Genomic DNA, 22,999 nt, shown 5'->3' with positions numbered 1-22,999 from the left:
TGCTCAATAAATGAATTATTATTTGTCCTAACAAGGTCTTGAGTGGAGGCAGAACAGGCCAACCTATAGAGGAAGATCCCCAAAGTTGGCGAGTAGAGGCAGGACTGCAGGCACAGCGGGAGTCCAGAGGCAGGACTGCTTCTGGTAGTGCAGGATTCCTCACTCTTGGCACTATTGACATTTGGGGCCAGATAATGCTTTGTTGTAGGAAGCTGCCTGTGCACTGCAGGATGTCTAGCAGTACCCCTGGCCTCTACCCACTAGAGACCACAAGCAGCCTCCCAGCTGTAACCATCAAAAATGTCTCCAGATATTGCCAGCTGTTCCCTGAGGGGCAAAATCGACCCTGGTTGAGAACCCATGTTCCCCCAGACAGAACGTGACAGGCACTGTTGTTAGCCACCCAGGTCCTAGGAGAGCCAGGGTTACAGAGCATCTGTCCTGGCAGGATGGGCGGGTCGGCACGTGGCAGAGCCAAGTGGCAGGTGGTCAGCTGCAGGCGGCCTGGCAGCAGGCACCAGGCGGCATAGGTTGGGGCTAAGACCCCAGCTGCTGGGAGCCCAGCAGCCAAGCAGGGGCAGTTCACGCCTCATGTGACGTAGAACCTGGGCACACTCTGTGGTTCTCTGCTTCTCTGTCCAGGACCAGGACTGGATCCAAGGTCTGGACGGGGCAGAGCCTTCTGTACGGGGGTTGGGGAGGGTGGTAAGAGGGGAAGAGACAGGAGGGGCCCCACCCAGCCTGATGACCTTGATGACCTCCAGTCTGGAGAGCACGGGCTTCCGGCTGAGAGAGACCAGGTTCAAACCCGTGCTCTGCTGCATGGAAATTAAACCTACAAAAAGTAACAGATGCTGCCATTTAAGACAGGGAGACCACCTTAGGCAGGTTGCTTAACCTCTGAGCCTCACGTTCTTCATTTGTGAAGCGAGGATAATGCCAACCTCGTGTGGTTGTTATAAGAATTGAATGTGCTGTTATAATGACTATATTTAACATTATGTCTGGCACGTCATAGGCACTCAGTAAATGTTGTTGATTGAGTGAATGGGTGAATCCTCACACAGCAAACCTTTCTCCCTTAAATCCTTTTGTTCGTTTTAGTTCTCTTCTCTGGAATTTCTCCAGTTCTCTGACATAGGAAACTGTTGATTTCTCAACGGGAGGAAATGAGTTACTCATCTCTGTATCACTAGAGCATCAGGCCTGGTAGATATTAGGTGCTTAAGAAATGAAGTTTTCCTTCCTCAGAGGGCAATGACTGTGCCTTATTCATCTTTATAGAGCCATAGAACAGCACAGCGACTGGCACACAGCAGGCATTCATTAAATGTTTGCTGAATGAATAAATGAACATACTAAAAATGGTTCAGTGAAAGGTGTGACATAGAACACTACCTGGGATTCTTTATTGGAGTCCATGCCTAACATGTCCCTTTAGGAGGAACACGACTGTCTTACTTGGAGGAGGTCAGCCAATCCCTGGGAAGGGCAGCAGTGGCCTCACTGAGGTGGTAGGTGACAGGATCAACTGCACAGCCATGAGAGACAGTGAAGTTTGTTAGGAAGACCCCTGGATGGGGAGTCAGGAGACCTGGGCTCTGGTCCCATCCCTGCCACCCATCTATGCAGTGACACTGCATGGTCACTACCCTCCTTGGGCTTCTGTTTCCCCATCCATTCAATGGGTGCTTGGTCATGCCTTGGTGTGACTCTATCTTTTGGTGCTTGGCCAGGGTGACCAGTCAGTTAATAGCCATGTTACTGAGCGTGGCCAAGTGACCCACATTGGAGACCAACCAGTGACATCAAAGCACTACTGATTTCACAGTCGGCTCCCCAGCCACCTTAGAGCTGCTGGGCTTGGAACACAGCACGAGATGAAGCATCCACTCTGAAATCCAGAGGTCTGATGAAAGCTGCCAGGGGTAGGGCAGTAGTTAGATCTTCCAAGGCGCCTAAAGATTTTCCAGGGGGACCCTTGAGGATTAGCATTAACAGGGGAAAAAAATGTTAGTGATAGAAAAAGTCTTCTTTGATAATTCTTCTATCCCTCTCCCCCTTCCTAAGGTACAGAATCAACTAACAAACAGGGGCTTTTCCCATCCTGAAGTCTGTGTAAGTGACAGGTAGGGGAACACTAGCCTGCAAGAGCTTGACAGAGTCAAATTCCTTTGCATCGGAAAAAGGGGCCCGTAAAAGAGAGGTGAGAGGGTTGGGCCCAGAGAGAGGAGCCGGAGGCTGAACACAGCAGGCATCCAGGGGAGAGGATTGGAGAGGGAACAGGTCTGTGGGCGATTTGGGGGTGAAGTGAGTTGCTTTCTGAGTGAGAGGCATGGAGAGAGGCAGTGGGATGAGGAGTCAGGAGCTCTGCGGGTTACTAGCGGCTTGTCCCTGGGGGAGAAGCTTAGCCTGTCTGTGCCTCAGTTTCCTCATCTACAAGGTAGGCATGACAGAATCTTCTCTGGAGTGGAAAACACTTAGAATTGTGCCCGGCATGTAGTAAAGGACCACAGAAGTGTGTGCAGCGGTGGTGATGGGGCTATAAAAAAAACAAACCTTGAAATCGCCAGTAGAATTTACATCACTTGGGAGGACCCAGCAAACTGCCCTTCAGGGACTAGGCTGAGAGGCGAGTCTCACATTAGCTGCCCGGCAACACCTGGTGATACCTGTGCGGCCGAGGCTGCTAACAGCGGGCCGGGCCATCACCAGGGCTCTGCTGTGTCACCAGGGACACCCCACCTCCACCACCACCAAGAATGTGTGCTCTGGGAGCCCGGGCGGGTGCAGGACATCTGCTCTCCATGTGGCTAAACCGTCCCCAAATTGCCGTGGGCTGAACTTTGTCACCAGCATGTTTCTCACGAGGACACGTCCCCCCACCAAGAGGCACGGACCTTCCAGCTGGGCTGGCCCCCCTGGCAAGTGCACTTGGGGGATATTTTCAGGTTCTGGGTGACATTCCCCTGCCCCTCAGCCTAATAGGTCCCAGATGTCCCCTCCTCCCTTGACCTCCCTCCCTCTCGCTGTTCTGAAACCTCACTGCCGGCCCGCCTGGGGCCTCCTCACCCAGGCATTACACCCCTTGACTCTTTTTTTTTTTTTTTTTAATTTAAAACATTTTGTTCCCCCTTAATGTGACGGCTTGACAGAGGCCAGCATGAAAGAGGCTGTTTCCTGCTGGAAGGGGACCAGGATGGAGAAACAGGCAGATGAAGGCGGAGAAGGAAGCTGGCTTTGGGAATGTGAAGAGCAAGGGGAAACATAAGCAGTCTTTATTGGCTGAGCATAAAAGAAGCGACGGGAGTAGCAGCTGTCTTAACGTGGCCAGGTCACCAGGGGCTGGACAGACACACCGGGCCCAGCTGGGAATCCCACGGGCCCTGGGGCTTTGGTGACTCACGTTTGCAGAAATGCCTTTCAGTTTGCTATCTTTCAGCCGCCGCTTTTTCTCTCCCTTACCTCCCCACCCATCCTCCTGCCCCTTTTGCTGACCATTTGAATTTGTAATTCTCTGCCGCTGTTGTCCTAATGAGATAGGGCTCATGCTGAGGCCTGTGGGAGGGAGGAGGGAGAGTGGCCACAAGGAGGAGGAAAGAAAGGAGAGAACTTGGAGGGAGGGTAGGGCCAGGGCACAGAGGCGGGCGGTGAGAAAGAGGGAGTGGGCAGCGGACCCAGGAGGGCAGAAAGCCTGACTCAGAGCTTAACAGAAACCAGGACAGGCCTGATAAACATCAGGTGGGGAACCCAGTGAGAAACCTCCTTTGGCCCCTGCTGTTCCTGCCTGTTTTCTGTTGCATTTCGTGTGAGCGTGGAGAGACAACGGGCATGCTGATAACCACAGCTTCCAGGTTCTGTAACACTCTGACCCTTGGCAAAAAGCCTTGGTGCCCAGCGCCCTGTGTTCGGCAAAGCCACTGTGTGCCCAACCTGGGACGGGTCCCAGGGAGCGCGTTTTGTGGGGTCGGAAGCTGAGGTGTGGAAAGGACAGTTCAGGAAGTTAGGGCCCCGGCCTGGCTGCACCTGGGGCCCAGACCTCTGGATTTCTCATCCAGTGATAAAAATACAGAGATGAAATAAAGGGGGAAGAGATTATATTGGTGACAGTGGGCCAGGAAAATACAAACTTCGAAGACCAGATGGAAACCCCTCAGCTGAAGAATTCTTGGACGCTGCTTCTAAGCAGCCCTTACGGCACTGACACTGACCCCGGCATTTTCTGTCTCTCTTTCAGGACCTCCTGTAAGTACTCCCTTGAAGCCTGGTCTCACGCATCTGAAAGACCTTGCTCCCTGCTGGTAACCGGGCCCTGGGTGGGGGGATTGAGGCCCCTACACCCTCCACTGAAGTCTGCAGGGTCCCTCCAGAAGGTTGACACGGCAGTCATTTTGCTTTCCACCCACCTCTGCAGCCTCCAGGGCCAGACATAGTTGTGCCCCGGGCAGAAGACGCCCCAGTTGCCATCTGAAAGGCTGGTTTGCCCCATTGTTAGCCTGCTCCTTTGTCCCCCAAAGAGGCAAGTGGAGTCATAGAAGCACCTGGTATTAGAAAGAAGAAAGAGATCATCTCTGGTCGGGTCTGGTCCTTGAAAGTCCCCTGCCCTTTCAGTAAACAGGTCGGTGAGCGGCTCTAAGCGTGGACGGCTCCTGAGGATGCGGTGTCCGCACCGCCGAGTGGGCATCTCCATCTTGCCAGATCACTTCGGGCAGGTGGTGGTTGGTGGTAGTGGCAGGGGTTTTATGTAAGAGAATGATGTCAGCAGGTTAGATTGGGAAACAACACAAACTAGAGGCAGCCTGTCGGGCTCCTTCCCCTGGCATCACCCTAAAGCCAGAGGCAGGGCGGGGGAGCTGAGCCATTTCCAGAGAACCTGAGAAGAGCCCGAGGAGACCGTCTCCTCGAAGTAATGGATCCAGAGAACAGGGGCATGTCTTCTGAGGACAGCATTTGATATCCCAACAAAAGGCCCAGAGGTCGCCGGGGGAGCTGGGTATCGGAGTTGAAAGGGCCGAGCCCTCCACATCAGATCTTTCTCAAGGATAATGAAAGCAGCCCTATCATCGTCCCTTCCTCGGAGAAGTCATTTCCATAGCTGTTCTCTCGATCTGAACCAACAAGAACAGCCGCCTAAGCTGTAACAAGACCATGATGTTCCATTCCATCTGTGTCCTGAAAGGCACATTGAACCTGGGCTGACGATCCCGCCCAGCTCGCTCACTGCTCAGTTACAGAGAGAGAAGAAAATCCTGTCGTTCCCTGAAAAGAGGAGGGATGATTTATCATCCATGCTTTGGACGTCAGATCTCAATTCCTGTCATCAGTCTTCCAAAATAAACTCTGCCATAGGAAACTTCGACAGACCACCTGCTGGAAATGGGCTGCTTTTCCCCTTCTTTGTGACAGAGCCAAAAAGGGTCCTCACCTCCCCCCATTCCAGGGACCTTCCACATATACCTCCTTCCCACAGCCAGGCTGCGGGGCTAACCCAAGTCAGCTCTGGGTCCCTGCCTGACTTGAGGGCTGCCCTCACCAGGAATGCAGCATCCTGAGAGCTTCTGCTGGCCTCACCCCACAACTTTCCCCAGCCAGGGAGGGTGCTGTCACTGCTGGGGGCTCTGCAGTGCAGAGCAGATCGGGGCCGGGGCGGGGGCGGGATGTGAGCCTCTCCTCACAATCCCTGCCGGCCCAGCCACCACTCCCATGGACTGAGGGAGAGGAGCCCAGGTAGCTTCCCTGGATTCTCAGCCTGACGCAGAAGAGGCCTGAGTCTTCACCCAACTCTGGCTGAAACCACAAGGCAGGATGAGGAGGAAATGGGAAGCTGGCCGGGGTGGAAATCACCCCCTAGCCCGTTCTCTCTGCTTCCCGCAAAGGAAGAATGCCGCCAGCCAGAGGCAGGGAGAGGGAGATGGCAGCTGGTCACAATGCCTGTCTGCCACCCTCTGAGTGTTTTTCAGGGGCACCTCTGGGGTGACACTGGTTACTGTGGTCAGTGCCTAGATAACACAACCATGGAGGATAGATTTAAGCAGCAGCAGGAATCATCTGAGCGGTGGGGCCCACCACTACCCCACCACTCCTGTCCATGGCAGACATCGCTAATCAATTAAGAGGCTTCTTAACAGAATGCTTTACTCAGTCACTACCAATCCACTGGAGTCTGCACTCAAGCTGACAGTTGCTGGCCATCTCTGCACTAGATTTAAGAGAATTTCTTAATTACAGGAATTGTGAGACTGAAGCAGATGACCAAGGGAAGTATGCATGTCTCTTTCTCCGAAGGAATATAAGGAAATGTTTGATGTCCAGCTGCCAGCCCTGGTTGAAAATGATCCTTGCTGAAATACTAGCTAACACTTACTATGTCTTAGGAGCTCATGTGCTTTTATGGAAGCAGTGTAATTGAGTGATTTCAAGCATGGACTCTGGAGGGAAGCCACCTGGGTCCGAATCCTGGCTCTGCCACTTCTAGCTGTGTGACCTTGGACAAATTACTTTACCTCTCCGTGCCTCAGTTTCCTCATCTATAAAATGGGAGTAGTAATAGTACTTGACTCATCCAGGTGTTGTAAGGAATATATATAATTATATGTATGTATATGTATATATGTGTATATGTATATATATTATGCATACACATATATGTGTGTATGTACGTATATATTTTTTCCATTTAGAATGTATTAACTCATTTAAATTCTAAAAACAGAAGACTTCCCTAGATGATCCCCAAAGATTCTGACAAGTCTTTAATTTTCAGGAAGAAATTATTATTCTTTGTATTTTTATAAATTAATTTACGATTTCATTTTATTTCTACCCCACCTTATTCCAAGAAACATTTCGGGGTTATTTACAAACTAGATAAGGAAACAGTGGAGGGGAGTGTGGAGAGCAGAGGCAAGAAAACAAGGAGAATCCAGAGCTGATGACACCACAACATCCTGCGCAGATGAGCCACAGAGGCAGCTTTGAGCTTCTTGGTGGTCAGAGCAAAGAGGGAAGCAGAGCTGTTACAAGAGCCAGGGGGCAGGAAGGTGGGAGCACCCCTGGCTGTTGGGTGAAGCATAGCTTTCCCTGGTGCTGAGACCCTAGAGAAGTTCCTCCCGCGTACAGGTGATGTTGTTGTTCAGTACACAGGAGCAGTGGGTAGACTGCCCTTCTGTCCCTATCGGGGTTAGACCCCCTGTGTGAGGTTGGGAACTCCCCACAGGCCCGTCTGCCTCCTGGGACGGGAGGGAGGTGGTGGCCCCTTGTTGGCCCACTCCCTGATAGCATTTAGAAATGACAGGAAGGGGGACTGGCTCAGTGCTACAGCTCTGGTTTGAGAACATTGGGTGCCCGAGCTGTCTTTGCAGAGCTGGGAAAGAAGGGGCTGAGTCCCCAGGTTTGTGGTAGCCGCCCTCAGGTTCATTCGCTCACAAACATGAATTAAGGAGCTACTAAGAGCTCAGCGCTCCTTAAGGCACTGGGGACACATCCGTGAACAAAACAGAAAGTGCCCTGCCTGCCTTGGGAGCTTGGGTTTTAGTGCCTGGGGGCAAAGCACAGTGAAAGGGTGGGCACGGGCTGCGTGCCCACGGGGCCGCTAACCAGCATCCCCCGAGCTTGGTCCTCTGGGGGGCATCACCCACCCCCGCCCCCACCTCTGGGATGTCCTCAGGAGCAAGGGACCCGGCGGGTGGGGTGGTGCCAGGGGCATTACTCCTGGTGCTGCCTGCGTTGCCTCAGCAGCCCTGAGGCAGATGGACTTGTCTCCAGGTGGGCACCCTGAGACCCCCTCCTGGCACCGCTGTGGGTCTATGGGAAGAGCAGGACATCTGGAAGGAGAGAAACTCACCTGATGGCAGAGCCTCTGGAGGGCGAGACCAGGGGCCAGCTCCACGCACCTCCCGGCCAGTCCTCTTCTTTCCTAATGATCGCAGCATTCAGCGCTCGCTCCATGCTGAGTGCTCTACACAAATTATCTCATTCAGTCCCGAGAGGTAGATATGATTGTTCTCCCATTTACAAGATGAGGAAACTGAGACACAGGGAGGCCAAGCGACTTGCCCCAAGTCACCGACTAGTCAGTGACGGCCAGGCAGGCTGACTGCAGAGCACTGCTCTTACCTAAAGCCTGCTGCTTTCTCCCGCACCAAGACTGCATCTCTCCTGACCCCAGGCCCCGGCCGTGCCAGGCTGGGGCTCAGCTCCAGAAGCTCTCCGCAGGGGGTCCTCCCGCTCCGCACGGCGCCCCATGACACCTCACCAGGCAGCTCCTAGAGCAGTTTCTCCGCCGCCCTCTTGTATCAGATCCATCTGGAAGTTGGGGGCCAGAGTGAAAAACACATGACTTTCTCAGAAGCTGCTTTGTTCCTGAGCCCCCTCCTGTGCATATTACTATGCGAATATCTATTATGATCGACATTTTTTTGAATGTTTTCCTCTTTTCAGTGGGATTTCAGATCCATCGTATGGAGTCTTTAGTCTATACCCAGAACTGTGCTAGGCAGGAGTCCTAGGGTCATAAAAAAAGAGTTTGAGGGGCTTCCCTGGTGGCGCAGTGGTTGAGAGTCCGCCTGCCAATGCAGGGGACACGGGTTCGTGCCCCGGTCCGGGAAGATCCCACATGCCGCGGAGCGGCTGGGCCCGTGAGCCATGGCCGCTGAGCCTGCGCATCCGGAGCCTGTGCTCCGCAACGGGAGAGGCCACGACAGTGAGAGGCCCGCGTACCGCAAAGAAAAAAAAAAAAGAGCTTGAGAAAGACATGGCTGTGGTCAGTGAAGACAGACTTCTGGAGCCACACAGGGTGGGGTCGAGTCTCCTGCTTCACTGCCAGCGCCAACCCATTGTAGAGAGAGTGGCCTGAAGCTAGTTAGAGGCATTAAAGGAAGGAAGTCCCACTGCCCCCTTCACCATCCCAATAGAGGGCAAGAGGCCCCCTAGAGAGGCCCACACCCTTCCCACGCCCTGCTCCCTGGCCATGGTCCATCGGCTCAGATGGGGCAGGCCCAGCAGAAGCGTCCCAGGCAGACCGGCTCCATCAGAGCTGGCATCTAGCTTCCCCTGTGTCGTAGGACAGGGAAGACCAAGCTCCAGCCCCTTGGGCCCTTTCCCAGGCCGGGACCAACACACATGAGTGGGGGACACTGAGGCACAGAGACTCAGAGAGAGGGGACATGCCGGTGAGCCCTAGAGCCCTGATGATCCTTGAGGGACAGAGATATGAAGGGACATTCTTGTCTTTCTGTTCCCTGCACCTGCCCTGAGCCTGGCACGGAGGAGACCACTGCTAACTGTTTTTCTGAATGAATGAATGAATGAATGAGTGAGTGAATGCATGCTAGAACTGAAAGGAAGCTTAGTGATTATGGCCCTCTCTTCATTTTGTTCATAAAATAACAGAGGCTTATAGAGCACAAGTGACTCCAAGGTCACACAGCTGGCTGGGCTCTGTGGAACAATACCCTGACCTTCCTAAACTTCACTCTTTCCCCCTTTATTTCAGGGTCCTGCTGGAAGACCCGGCCTCCCGGTAAGTAGCTTTCATTTCTTTTTTCCTTTGCACCTCTCTCACGGGCTCTTTCTCAATCCAAGGACGGGAGAGGTTGGGTGGCTGCTTTCCTCCAGGTGTGTCTGGGTAGGAGGCCTCTCTCCAGCGTCTCTCACCTACAGCTGAGGGTGAAGCTCCTTGGCACCTTTCCTGGGGCCCAGGCAGGCAAATGACTTCATGCAGGCCCATCCGGGGCCACACCTGACTTCCATGCTGGTGGCCCTATAATGGGGGGCTGGATGGGGAGGCAGTCCCCTGACTTACTGGGTGTCCTCCTTACCGGGAGGCACCAGCTTAGTCGAAGGCCACTGTCCCTGCTTTGTCCTGTGTCCTCTGGTAAGAGTAGACTCAAAAACTTTGTTTTCCCCCCAGTTACCATTTCTGAGTGCTAGAGAGGCTGGGTCGAGTAACCATGGGGACTCTGGGACAAAAGGATCAATAGTACTAGTAGCCATGTCTCACTGAGACCTTCATAGGTGCCAGGCACTCTGCTAATCCCTCCTTATACATTTGATTTGCTCACCAGCTCAATGAAATGGGTATTATTATGCCCATTTTATAGATGAGGAAACAGAGGTAGGTACAATAGCTTGTCCGATTGTCCAAGCTTCAGTTGTAGACCTGTTTGAGGTCCCGTGTTACCACATACCATCCCCTACTACTGTTTCCTGCGGTCCGTACTCGACATTTGAGGACTATCTTTAAAGTCTTCAAAGGCATTGCCCTGTGGGGTGTAGCCTGGGGCATAGAGGCATTGAGTACCGGATACCGCGGGCCCTTGGATGGGTAGTGGCTCAGGCGAGATGCTATAGCCAGCCAGAGGGCCGAGGTGGGCGTGGAGGTTGAGCCAGGGCTGGCACCAGGCTGCCCTCTCTCCCTGCACTGAAGGCCACACCCCCTGGATTCCAGAGCCTTCTGTGCATCCCTCTTATCCCAGTTACTCCTCTTTTAGACATGAATTATACTGTAACCTCTTGACTAAACCAGCAGCTTCTAGAATTCATGTCCAGCAGTGACTTTTTTAATGAAACGCATGTGGGCAAATGTTTAGCCCTTGAAAATGAAAACTCTCCCAGCAAGTACGAGCCCTGGAGCAAAGGAGGACGGAGGACTCTGTCCCATGAAATCCAAGGAGGGGAAAAATCAGCTGACTGGGAGAATGTGGGCAGACTTTGTTTTTTTCTGACAATGTCCACCTTTAAAAAGCATTTGGGGGCAATTCTCAGAGCAGGGGCTGCCGCACAGAGTTTTCAGCCTCTGGCCCTTCCATGCCAGCCCCTAACCCGAGCATTTTATGGCCAGGACTGCAAAGAACATTAGTTTTAAAAAAGAAATGAAAAGAAACCAAAACACACATCCTGCAATATCATTCAGAAGCCCAAGAGTGAGTGGGTTGTTGGGACCAGCAGGCCTGTCGTCCTCAGCAGGGAGGGTCACAGTCCTGCTCGTGCTTCCGAGCACAGGGACCTGGGAGTGACCCACACAAAGATTTGCGGATGCTGGTCTCTTGTGAAATACAAAAGTGTGAAGTACACACGTGCTTATAAAAATCACTTGCCTGTGGCCATACTGGGCTCACTACCTGTAGACGCAGTTTACACAGCACTCACCAGGTGCCAGGCACCCGGAGTTAGCGTTCCAGAACCATTGTCTCTTGGCATCCTCCCAACAGTCCCGGGGGAGAGATCCGGATGTTCAGGGAGGTTCAAGAAACAGATCCACGTGTGTGTATATATATATATAAAACAGATATCCACGTATCGCTGCAACCCTGCCACTCTTTCCCAAAGTCTGAATGGTTTACTAAAGACACCTTCGGTCTTGACAGTGTACATGTAACAGTAGCCTAATTCAGAGCTGGTTGCTATTCCCTGGTGCGTCCACATACCTCTTGGGATGCTAACCATCCCTCAGGACGTTTTGCCTAAGTGAGATCAGCAGACACAGAATCACCCCAGAAATGCCCACCCTTCAGGGGAACCCACAAACCCAGCTCTCTCCTGCCGGGACAAACACCGTCTGATTTTCAGCCCCTGTTGTTTTCCATCCTTCCAGGCCCCTGGCAAACCCCAAGCCCCACCCCAGATTTTATGGGTCTGCACATATATGATTGCAAAAAAATATTCTCTACCAAAAGAGGGAGGAACAAAACTTAATAAGCAGATTTCCAGAGTGAGAAGATGTAACCCCTGGCTGCAAAACAGAGCCGTTCCCTCTCAGCAGCTGAAACTCCTGTTGCGGCTGAACCCACAGGGCGCACTATTGGCGCGGGACGGGGTGGGGCCTGGCTGTGGCAGTGAGGAGGGGCAGGACTCTGTTGGTGGCCTTCGCAGACACAGGGCCTGGGGAGGAGCTGGGGGACGTGGGCGCTGCTCCCCAGCTCTGGCAGAGATAGACCAAGGGAAGTGACTCGCCCATCTGTCACACGGGAGCTGCCATTCATTCACCCTGCCCCGTGCCTAGTTCCGCGTGACGAGGATGCGGCCAGACAGTCTGTGGGACTGAAAGGGGCGAGTTCACCCACGTGACGCCTGGGAATCATCCCAAGTGCCCATGCAAACCAGGTCTTGGGTGTGTAGCTAGCCATGGGGTCCTTCACGTGCTGGCCTGGCTCCAGTCACATCTGTATGTTTCTGCCTCCATCAGGGGGACAAAGGTGCCATTGGGATGCCTGGACGTGTGGTGAGTTGGAGCATCTGTGCCTGCTTGTGTGGCCATTGCTTGCTTCCCCGTGCCGGCCTGTCCTGCAGACCATGGCAAGGCGTTGCCTACCCCACCCCAAGGAGGGGTCGGACCTCTCCCTTCCCCCAGCCAAGTCTGCTTCAAGGAGGAGGGAAAAGTTTTATTCCAATCCTTCCGATCTTGCTATATGGCTTTACTCTCCAGAGAACTGCCATGGCAAAGGAAAAATCCAGAGATGGCATGAATAAAGCTCATCGCCAATCACTACTGAGGACTCCCACCCACTCCACTCCCTAACCTCCCGAGGCTGGCAGCCCACCCCCAGATTTATAGCTGCTCCTGCAACCATCCCCCGGCAAGAGTAGCGAAAGATGGCAAGAAATGCAAACAGAAAATGCTCTACAGAAACTGCAGTGGAGCCAGCTCCGTAGTCATCTTCCCTAGACAGAGCTAGTGATGCAGAAAGGGCTTGCTTCCAGGCAGGGCCTCCAAATCCTCAGCAGGAAGCTGGGGTTAAAACATTCATCGTTTCTTGCTGAAAACAATAAGATGATGAAAGGGCATATTTGATAGGGAGCTTGTATCTCAGAAATGGGAAGGTTGGTGCTAGGCTTTAAGGTCCCAGCACCAGGGTTTTTCCGGGTGGCTTCTAGCCTCCGAGGGGCTGGAATGGGCAGCACCTCGTGGCAGCCTAAGGCAATGATGGCCACACGCTGGCCTCACCACCCCCCAGCCTAGTCTAGGACGTGGCCCAAGCTGCTTTCCCCGTCTGACCTCGAACTCCCCACCCGCCGCCAGCCTCAACCTCCACCCTGGCTCCCGGTGCCCCAACTTGCCCCGTGCCGTCCTTCCATGTCACTCACATGCTTTGCCTGGTAACCTCACCTCCTGGGCTGGGTTGGCCTTAGGCCTGGGTATGGCATCCTGTGTGAGTCTGCTGACCTGGTGTGAACCCAGTGCTCAGAGAAAAGGCACCAAATCATAGCTAACACTTGAAAGTGCTGCCGGTGTGCTTGGCACTGTGCTAAGGGCTTTACACACGTCATCTGATTCAGCCCTCACGAGAACTGCATGAGGTGGGCCCAGTTTCTACCCCATTGTTCAGATGAGAGAACTGAGGCTCAGATGTTAAATGTCTGTGCCAAGGTCACAGGTCTAGGAAGTGGCTGATCAGGGACTTTAATCCAGGCAGTCTGACTCCAGACCTGTGCTCTTGACCTTGATAATGGCACTCACCCTGCCCAGGCCCCCTCCACTAGCATCACAGCTCTACGGAGGGTCTGATCCTTAGGAAGAAGCCGCAGTCCTAGGCCTAGGACCTGGGACATTTCAGAGGTTCAGGACAAGTGTTCGGTGTCTCAGAGCTTTGAGCTCCCCAGGGCTACCCAAGAACTGTCTGTCAAGACATGGAGGCTGGGAGCCCTGGGCCACCCCCGCGTGCAACTGTCCAGCCACGTCCCAGATCACAGCACCGTGCAATTCCTGCCTGACCCTGTCTCTAGGCTTCAGTTCTCTAACTCCAAACCTTGAGTCCCCCAGGCTGTCACTGGGTCCTTCCCTGTGTAGATGAGCGAGACCGCATTCAGCCGCCTTTCTCAGAGGCCAGCTGTGGGTGGGCCTGGGCCAGGCACATTCTTCTCCGTAGCCCTCCAAGATCCCATTTATCAATGAGCACGTTGAGACTCAGTTTGCCCAGGATTGGGGCAGAATTGGGTCTTGTACCCAAGACACCAAAGTCCTTGCTCCTGACAGGTCAGCTTCAGGAGTCTACCCGGCCTGCAGGGAAGCCCGCAAAGTGCAAAGCAATCCCTCCAGGGCTGCCCCCTCCTGCCCTCCTTCTTGGGCCCTGTGGATGTGTCCCCCACCCACCCACCCCCCGCCGGGGAAGTGTCCACCTGAGCCTCCGGTGGAGCAGGAAGGAGAGCCACAGGAGGTCTCCCCATTTCCTTCTACACAAAGCTATTTTCAAACCACTTTGGTGCTTTCATGCTGCTGGTGCTGTTTTAAATGTGACAATGGACCCATTTGGCTGCCCAGTAGGAGCCCTGGCATGGACCCCCTGATAAGAGCTGGGGTGGCCAGTGGGTGTGAAATGCCTGCGTTGTTCCCATGATCCACCAGAGGTGGCTCCACGGGCTGCCACGAATGAGGGTGGATTGGGGCCATCTATCCACTGGTCACTGTGCGCGCAGGGGTCCTTGGCCGTGACCCACTTTCCTCTGCATCCCGGCCACATCCTCCATCCCCCAGGTGTGTGTGTCCTTCTATCTGTCTTCCCGTGTCCCTCCTCGCATCTTGCCTGGCCACCCCTAACGACTCCTGTCGCATCTATTGGCAGTTTTGTGCTTGGTATTCGGTTGGACCTTCAAAACAACTAGACTCCACCTCACCACAGAGTCCTTGGGAAAGTCTCTCCCATGGCCACCCCCTCCTCAAATGACCCCGGTAGCTGGGGCCACGGCTCCTACACACACAGACACACACACAGACACACACACAGACACACACACACACACACACACACACACACACACAGACACACACACACACAGACACACACACACACACAGACACACACACACACACACACAGACACACACACACACACACACACACACACACACACACACACACACACACACACACACACACACACACACACACACACACACACACACACACACACACACACACACACACACCCCCTCTCGCAAGGGGGCCTCATGTTTCCTTCTTAGTTATCTGGCTGGGGCTGGCCCTCAGGCCGAGACACCAGCCGTCCACGTGCTGTGCTCGTTGGACTCGGGACCTGTCGTCTGTCAGCATCTGTGTTTTGTTTTGTTTCTTATTTCACGGTGACTTCCTGTGTTGGGTCGTTGTGCCATTAACACGAATTCTTGTGTGTGTGCCTCTCTCATCCTTTCTTTTTTCTCTCCCTCCCTGTCTCTTCCCTGCACTCCATGTTGCATGTGGCCGCCACAGGGAGGAAAGGGCCAACCAGGCGAGAAGGTGAGTCCACACTTTCCCCTCCGCACTGCCACCCCAGCCTCTGCCTCCACCTCCTGGACTCTTGGGGGGGCTTCCAGAGGCCCCCATCCCCTCCTCCATGCCAGCTCGTCCTGCTCTGCCCTCGCAGCCTCTCACAGCCTGGTTTCCTAACAGCTTCCACACCATCGGGCAGGAGTCTTGGGACTCCTGGACTAGGGGTCCCAGCTTCCCTGGCTGAGGTCTGAGGGGGTGTCCCCTGCCCACAGAGGCTGCATGCAGCCTCTTCGCACTGATTTCAGCCTTAGGCAGTCACCCTTCCCAGAGGCAAGGAGAGCAGCAACTGCTGTTTTGTGTAGCTGGTTCTAGCCCCTCCCTAGCCCTTCACTGGTCCCTCAGATTTAGACACTCTATTTGTGCTGCTCCAGAGAGAGGCCCCCAGGGAAACACCCAGACCTACACCTAGTCACACCAGGACTAGGAGGCAAGGCAGCTCCCACCTTCAGGCTCAGCAAGTGCGTGTCTTCTCCCCACCCTCTCTTTACAGCAGCTCCAGCCCGGGGCCAGGGTGTGAAGCCGTGTGGCCACCTGGGGCTGGGGAAGAAGACCTCAGGGGGTGTGAAACTTGGCTGGGGCTGGGGCAGGTTGGGAGCATCCTGAGCAGGGCCCTGTGGGGATGCCTCTGGGGCCTGAGCAGCCATGGCTGAGCTGAGGCCTCCTCTCTCCCTCCCTCCCCCCTCCCCATCCCTCCCTGGGCCCCCTCTTGCCCATCACTGCACTGAATCCTCTTCTCCCGCTTCCGGCCTGGGCCCCACCGCCCTCTTTCCCTGGTCCCCACACCACGTGCTCTTGCTGACTTCTCTCTTCATTCCTCCTGCTTCCCCACTGCCCTTCTCGATCCTTCTCGAATGTTCCATCCATCCCCTTTTCATCTCCTCTCCTCTGGGTCCCTCATCTTCCCCCGTGTCCTCTGCCCCGCTTTGTCCTCTGGCTCTCGGGACCCACCCTCACCCGCTCCGCCTTCCCCACCTGCCAGCTGCCCCCTTCTACTCTTCCCCTCCCACCCCTGCCCCCCTCCCTCTCCCCCTCCTCCCTCTTTCTCTCCCCCACAGGGAGCCCCAGGAGATGCCGGGATGTCCATCATCGGTCCCCGCGGCCCCCCGGTAAGTGGCTCTTGCCCTTCCTTGGGGTGAGGGGATGGGTGAGTTAGTAAGGAGGCCTGTGGGGGGCCAGCGCAGGTCCTGGCCACGCCTCTGGGTGTGACGGCCACCACGGGGACGCGGTCCGCTGGGCCAGGCCTCACTGCTGCTGATGTTAAAGAAAGCGGCCTGACTAAACCGACCTCGGTTACAGCCTCTCGGGAGGGTTCACAAGGCCCTACCCTGTAGCCGTGAAACGACAGCAGCTGTGAGGCGGCCCTGCTGTTCACAGGCAGAGGGCGAAAGTGCTGGCTCCTCTCCCGGGAGGGCGGTGGTGGCCGTGCTCCGGCTTCCCGGGGACACGTTCCAGAAGCCCAAGAAGCAGTTACCCCAGAGCCCAGGTCTCTTGAGCCAAGCACCCTCTCCTGCTCTTGACAGAGCCCAGCCCGCCTCTCGCCCTCAAAGGCCCTGGTTCTGTGCTCAGTGCTGGGTCCCAGTCCCCCCCACCCAGTGGCTGGGGGCTGGGGAAAAGCAGAGAGCCTTCCCCTCAGATAGGCTTCCTTAGGGACCAAGGGGGAGCGTGGGCGATGCTGCGGGAAGATAGCGTGACTATGGGAAGGAGGAATGGCTGTTTTTCTCAGAGCGTCCGACCCAAGGGACTTCGATAAAATCGCCAAATGTCGGGGTGGAAGGGACCTCAAGGATGGTCTAGCACGACCTTCTCAGAAGGGGAAACTGAGGCCTGGGGAGAGGAAGGGGCTTGGCCAGGGTCCCACACATAGAGGCCGAAGCAGGGTTAGAACGCAGGACCCCGGGCGCCCAGGGCTCCCCCCGCAGCAACAGGCTGCAGTCTCCATGCTCTGCTGTGCTCTTTTCCTGCCCTGCCGTGCGTAGTTGAGAGGGGTAGGGACCCAGAGGCCTAGCCTCATGCTCCCAGAGCCTCGCCCAATGGGTGGTGAAGCGCCCCCTACCCATTCCCCTGCGTTCAGTGGGAAGCAGGAGGCTCCTACCCACTGACTAGGGAGAGGAGGGGGGTCAGAGAGCAAATTGCTAAGCTACGTGCAAGGCCCTGACGGCTCTGCAGCCAGGAAGGGGCTATGGTGAGAGCTGGGAGCAGAGAGGGAGAGCCGAGAAGGTCAGAGAGGGCAGCCGAAGGATGGAGCTGGGGAGCAGGGCCAGCGGGCAGGCCGGGGGCCTGGGCTGGAGGCAGGGCTTGAAGGGGCCTGGGCTGCGTGGACAGGCCCTCCCTGCAAGGTTTCTACCAGCTCAGAGCACGCGACAGTGCTGAGGGCTGACACTTTGCACTTACTCTGTGGCGGGCAGTATCCTAACACCTGTACACATAGCAGCTCACTCAATCCTCACGAGAACTCCACAGTAGGTACTATTAGCACCTCCACTTTATAGATGAGAAAAGCAGGGCACAGCGAGGCCGGGTGACTTGCCGAAGGCCATACATGAGAGTGTGGCCATGGTGCTGGGATGTGACGCTCAGCCCGGGCCGTGTGCTCAGAGTCTACACTCTGACCCCTGATGCTACCCAGCCGCGGGGTTCCCGTCACCTGTGCTTCTGGCTCACGTGGCCACCGTCCCGCTGGGCTGTAAGCCCCCTCGTGTACTGGGGGAGCCACAGTGTGGGTGCCCTGAGCCCAGGTGGGGTACCCAGCCAGGGGCCGACTAGGACATGGGGAGGTCACAGAGAAAGACAGTCCCCCAGGTTCCAACGACAAGGATGGAATCTGGGGTGGACCTGTTAGGAGGACAGGGCAGTAACACAGAATACAGGCCCTACCCTTTGGCCAGCATCTCTGTCTGCCTCCTGGTCTGACCACAGATGTTCCCTTGTGTGGATCAGGCTGGTCCTCTCACACCCTCTTAGCAGCATCTTTCAGCAGTGTCATGTCAGCTGGCTACCTAGAAGCGGTTGAAAAGGCCTCACTTCTGGGGAATATGCTCTGGGGGCAGGGTCTGCCTCAGCTCCCCCTGCTTCCAGCCCAGCGTGTATCAATATACCCACCGCGCTGGACATGGTTCCAGTGGTGAAGAGTACCTTCTGTTCCAGTAATAGCAATAGCTTCCCTCTCCTGGACACCTAGGAGACATGCTAGGTCCTACACTGAAAGCCTGTGTATGTGCCAGCCTCCTCCAGTCCCTCCGGCCCCCAGGAAAGCTGCCAGCCCATTTCACAGAGCGGGAAACAGAGGTCCATAACTGGCCTGTGGTCACACGGCTCTTCCGTGCTGGAGCTTGGTTTGGGCCCGGTCGGCCTCATTCCAAAGCCAGCATTCTTTCTCCAACACCGCCTTCCACGTTTTAAGCTCTGCTGTTTAAAAAGGATATTTACCTTGAAAAAACAGTCCTCCCTGTGAGTGTTGTGTTGATGTTGGGGGAGGCTTTATGGCACCAGGAGGCTTGATCAAGCCCAGTGTCCTCGGATTTTGGCCTGTGTGTGTGACCTTCACCCAGATGGCTGGGGCCGCCCCTGCTGAGTCCTCGCTAGACACCAGGGCAACCCCCTTAGCTCCTCCTAGGAAGCCGCCTGGAGCTGCTGAGAGCAGGGGACTGCAGAAGACCATGGGACCGATTGCAATTAAGGGGTAGAGGTCAAGTGGGCAAGCCCTCTGCGGCCCGGGATGATGGGGAACATGTGGCTTTCCACTCAGCCAGGAAGGGCCTAGGACACATGCTGCTAATGAGAACCAGCCTTGCCGCTCTCAGGGGCCACCTGCCTCCTGTCTTGCAGCTTGGTAAACGGTCCGTGCAAAGGGGGCACCATCCGGGCACTTTGGAGAAGGATGGTTCACATTCCAGTGAGGCAAGGTGCCGGAGCGGTGGGCCCCATTAAACTGAGCAGGAGGCTGGGACCCCGAGATGCTGGCTGGCCCCACAGGCACTGGAGAGGCCAGCTGCCAGGCTAGGAAATGCCCCCCATCTCAGAGGGAGCTCATTCTTTCCCGGAGACCCCAGGTTCTCTTCAGGAGCCAGGAGGAGCTGTCTGAACTTCCAGCCCTCATTCACAATGAGACACCAGGTCAATACACCCATTGAGTGTTTCTTCGTTTATTTGTTCCATTAGTATTTGTCAGGCACCTACGACATCCTAGGTGCTGGGTAGAAGATGAAAACCTGACTGCAGCCCGCTTGCCCCTTTGCAGAGAGAAGCCATCCCATAGTGATTATAGTACAGACAGTCAGCGCTCAGCTGGGGACTGTTAGGGAGCTGTGGAAGATGAGGAGGCACCTGACTTGGGGTGAGGGCAGGTAGGGAAGGCTTCCGGGAGGAAGAGGTAATTAAACTGTGATCAAGGAGGAACAGAGGTCCCAGGTACCAAGGCTGGGGAGGAGTGCTGAAACTCCAAGGCAGGAGCGGTTCCCATAAACTACCGGAGAAATGGGGGAAGTTCTTTCCAGAGCAAAGCAAGAGCAAGGATGGTGAGAGAGAGGTTGGCAAGGTGAGCAAGGGCCCGATCATGAAGGACACGATGTTCAGGAGTCAGGATTTTACCCCGAGGGCAGTGCAGACCCCTTGGGTTGTGTTCTGCTGAGGAGGAACACGATCAGACTTGCAGTTTAAAAAGCTCCCCAGGGGCTTCCTTGGTGGCGCAGTGGTTGGGAGTCCGCCTGCCGATGCAGGGGACGTGGGTTCGTGCCCTGGTCCGGGAAGATCCCACATGCCGCGGAGCAGCTGGGCCCGTGAGCCATGGCCGCTGAGCCTGCGGGTCCAGAGCCGGGAGAGGCCACGACAGTGAGAGGCCCGCGTACCGCAAAAAAAAAAAAAAAAAAAAAAAAAAAAAAGCTCCCCTGATCCTTCCTGCTCCAGCACGGAGCATGCTTAGAAGAGGCTGCAGGTATGGGGCTGGCAGGAAGGGACTTGTAATCGTCAAGGCCTGGACTGGAGCACAGTCAGTGGGGCTGGTGGGAGGGCTGGACTGGCGAGATATGTTGGAAGGGGAATTGACGGAATTTAGTGATGATAAAAATGGGGATTGACGGAGAAAGAGGAGTTCAAGGTGACCCCACCTTTCGGACTTGAGTAGCGGAGTGCCTGGCAGTGCCCTTCCCCAAAGGGAGAAGCAGATTGTGCGGGGGCAGATGAGTTCAATCTGAAGGTGATAGATTTGGGATGTCCTTGTAATGTTTGGCCTTCCGTTTGCTGCCGGAGGTCAGAGTGAGTGGAGGCGGCTCACGAGGGTGGGTCATACACACCCTCTCCCAACTCTGCGTTCAGTGACATCACTTTTCAAGCTTAAAACGGGCTGTGGTGGGAGTATTTACAGAATCACAGATTTACAGAAATTGGCAAATGCTGTACAAAGCAGGGCTCTCCTCCCCCACTCTCCCCAACGGGATTAAGCATTTACCAGCAGAGTCTTGTTTAAAAGATAGCCAGCACTGACTTGGGGTAGCGGAGGTAGAATAAGGCAGGCTCTGGACAGATCCACGACTGGCCCTCTTTCAGGGGTTAGATAAGAGGGAAGGGAGAGCTCCTGGTAGCGTCCTTCCTACCAGAAACTTCAGTTTGTCTGTGTTGCTTTACCCCACACAAGTGCAGGCAGGAGGAAGGTAGGGAGGAGTAGACGTAGGTCCACTTCCGAAAAACAGGGATGCACTTCGCTCCCTCTCTTCCCTGGCCTCGAATTAAAGGAAGAGATTTTAGAGAGCAGTGTAAAGCTTATTTCCCTTGTACTTGTATAGAAGGATATAACATTAATCTGTAAATTAATCTACAAAAAAATCTATCCACAATTTTAACATGATCCTAATACCCATGAATCTGGGGGGTGGAGTTAGGAGTCCAACAAAGTAACATTCAATTTCATTTGGAAAAATAAAAGTTATGAGAATTTCAGAAACTTTTTGAAACATAGAGTAAGGGGGGTAGGGGAGGAGGGGTTTAGTTGTTCTACCAGCCATCAAAATGTATTATAGAAACAGAGCAATTAAAACAACAAATAGAACAGAAGTAAAGTCAAACGCATCTGGGAATTTGGTCCATGATAAAGGCTTCATTTCACAATAGAAAGAGAAGATAGATTGTTCAGGAAATGATGCTGAGACAACTGACAAACAGTTTAGAAATCAGAGTAAATTTCAAATGAACAAAATACTCAGATGTAAAACATGCAGCCATAAAATATGAGGACAAAGCATGAGCAAACATTTATAATTCTGAACTGAGGAAGTCCCTTCAAAACATGACCTAAAGACTTCCCTGGTGGTGTAGTGGTTAAGCATCCACCGCCTGCCAATACAGAGGACACAGGTTCGAGCCCTGGTCCAGGAAGATCCCACATGCCACAGAGCAGCTAAGCCCATGTGCCACAACTACTGAGCCTACGCTCTAGAACCCGCAAGCCACAACTACTGAGCCTGTGTGCCACAACTACCAAAGCCCACCTGCCTAGAGCCTGTGCTCCCCAACAAGAGAAGCCACCACAATGAGAAGCCTGCGCACCGCAACGAAGAGTAGCCCCCGCTCGCCTCAACTAGAGAAAGCCTGTGCGCAGCAATGAAGACCCAACACAGCCAAAAATAAATTAATTAATTAATTTTAAAAAAAAACATGACCTAAAACCCAGAAGCCATAGGAAAAGATTGATATGTTTGTCGGCATAAATGTAGAACTTCCACACGGCAGAAAATATACCATAAAAAAGATAAATGCCAAATTGGAAAGAATATTTGCAACACATATCACTCTCAGTTACTATTCTTGACAAAGAGCTCTACTCAAATCAGTAGGAAAAAGATAAACGTAGTGGGAATTATTGGTAAAGAATACAAACAGGCAGTTCACAAATAAATAGGATGGGCCAACAAACATTGGAAGAGATGTCCACCTTCAGTAGAGATATGAAGACATGGAAACTAAAATCCATCTCCAAGCCTCTCCAAGGCCCGACCTCTCCAGGAAGTAGAGTCCCAGTTTCCATTTGGTCAATGACAACATTCTTCCCAAGATCCCTGAAAAAGCTTTGGTCAGCCCTGGCTTTGGCTCTGGGTGGGAGAGATGCGTTCTGCTACCAGGGACAGCTCTGTAATTAGCAAACCATGTGATTATCCCTACCATGTAAACATTACCCAGAGTGGGACTTGAAGATGTTTCTTGGAATCCTCTCCTCCTGACCTTTTCTTCAGGCCTCTCAGCATTCAGCGTAGCTGGAAGTTTACACTGGGTGGTTTCCAGGTTTTCTTCTTAGTGCTATTCTTAGCATCTCTTATCCTTGAGAGGACAGAGGGCTGGGGCCCTTCTGGTACATGAGTGGCATCTCCACGCTCTTGCCCTCTGGAATGCTTCCCACAAGCCCAACCCGGGCCCACAGCATGCTCCAGCTGGTTCCCTGCCTGGACCCTGGCAGCAAGGACCCCATCCCACCCAGCCTTGTCCCCTGAGCATATCCCCCGAACAGAGGCCTCTAGGCATCCATGTCCACAGCTTCAAGGAAGACCCAAGCAGCCTGGAGGTGTTTCAGGTTTACAGCAGTTGGACCCAGAGGAATCTTCCTCTGGATAAGGGCCAATACTGAAACTACTGCTTGGCAAGGACAGACCTCCATTGATCCTAAGACATTGGATCAAAGACAACCTTGCTCTATTCTGGTGCTCCTATAGGTTCAGTTCAGTTTAGCAGACATCTGATGATAGCAGCTACCAT

At 54.2% G+C, this 22,999-nt stretch overlaps 1 protein-coding gene across 1 annotated transcript in view; it reads left to right on the top strand.

The window, feature by feature from the left end:
- Nucleotides 1–9,164: 9,164 nt before the first annotated feature.
- The window catches only part of COL13A1 (collagen type XIII alpha 1 chain), a gene marked incomplete at its 5' end in the record, with an annotated part of 79,131 nt that continues 65,296 nt past the window's right edge, over nt 9,165–22,999 (top strand). The window contains 5 exons of the mRNA XM_079900595.1: nt 9,165–9,170; nt 9,494–9,520; nt 12,185–12,220; nt 15,203–15,229; nt 16,318–16,368. Of these exons, the coding sequence (XP_079756721.1) occupies nt 9,165–9,170; nt 9,494–9,520; nt 12,185–12,220; nt 15,203–15,229; nt 16,318–16,368 (147 nt within the window). The remainder of the gene's footprint in view (nt 9,171–9,493; nt 9,521–12,184; nt 12,221–15,202; nt 15,230–16,317; nt 16,369–22,999) is intronic.

Source organism: Stenella coeruleoalba (assembly GCF_951394435.1).
Source record: "Stenella coeruleoalba genome assembly, chromosome: 16".
Classification (NCBI taxonomy): Eukaryota; Metazoa; Chordata; class Mammalia; order Artiodactyla; family Delphinidae; genus Stenella; species Stenella coeruleoalba.
This window is presented reverse-complemented; position numbering and strand designations above follow the sequence as displayed.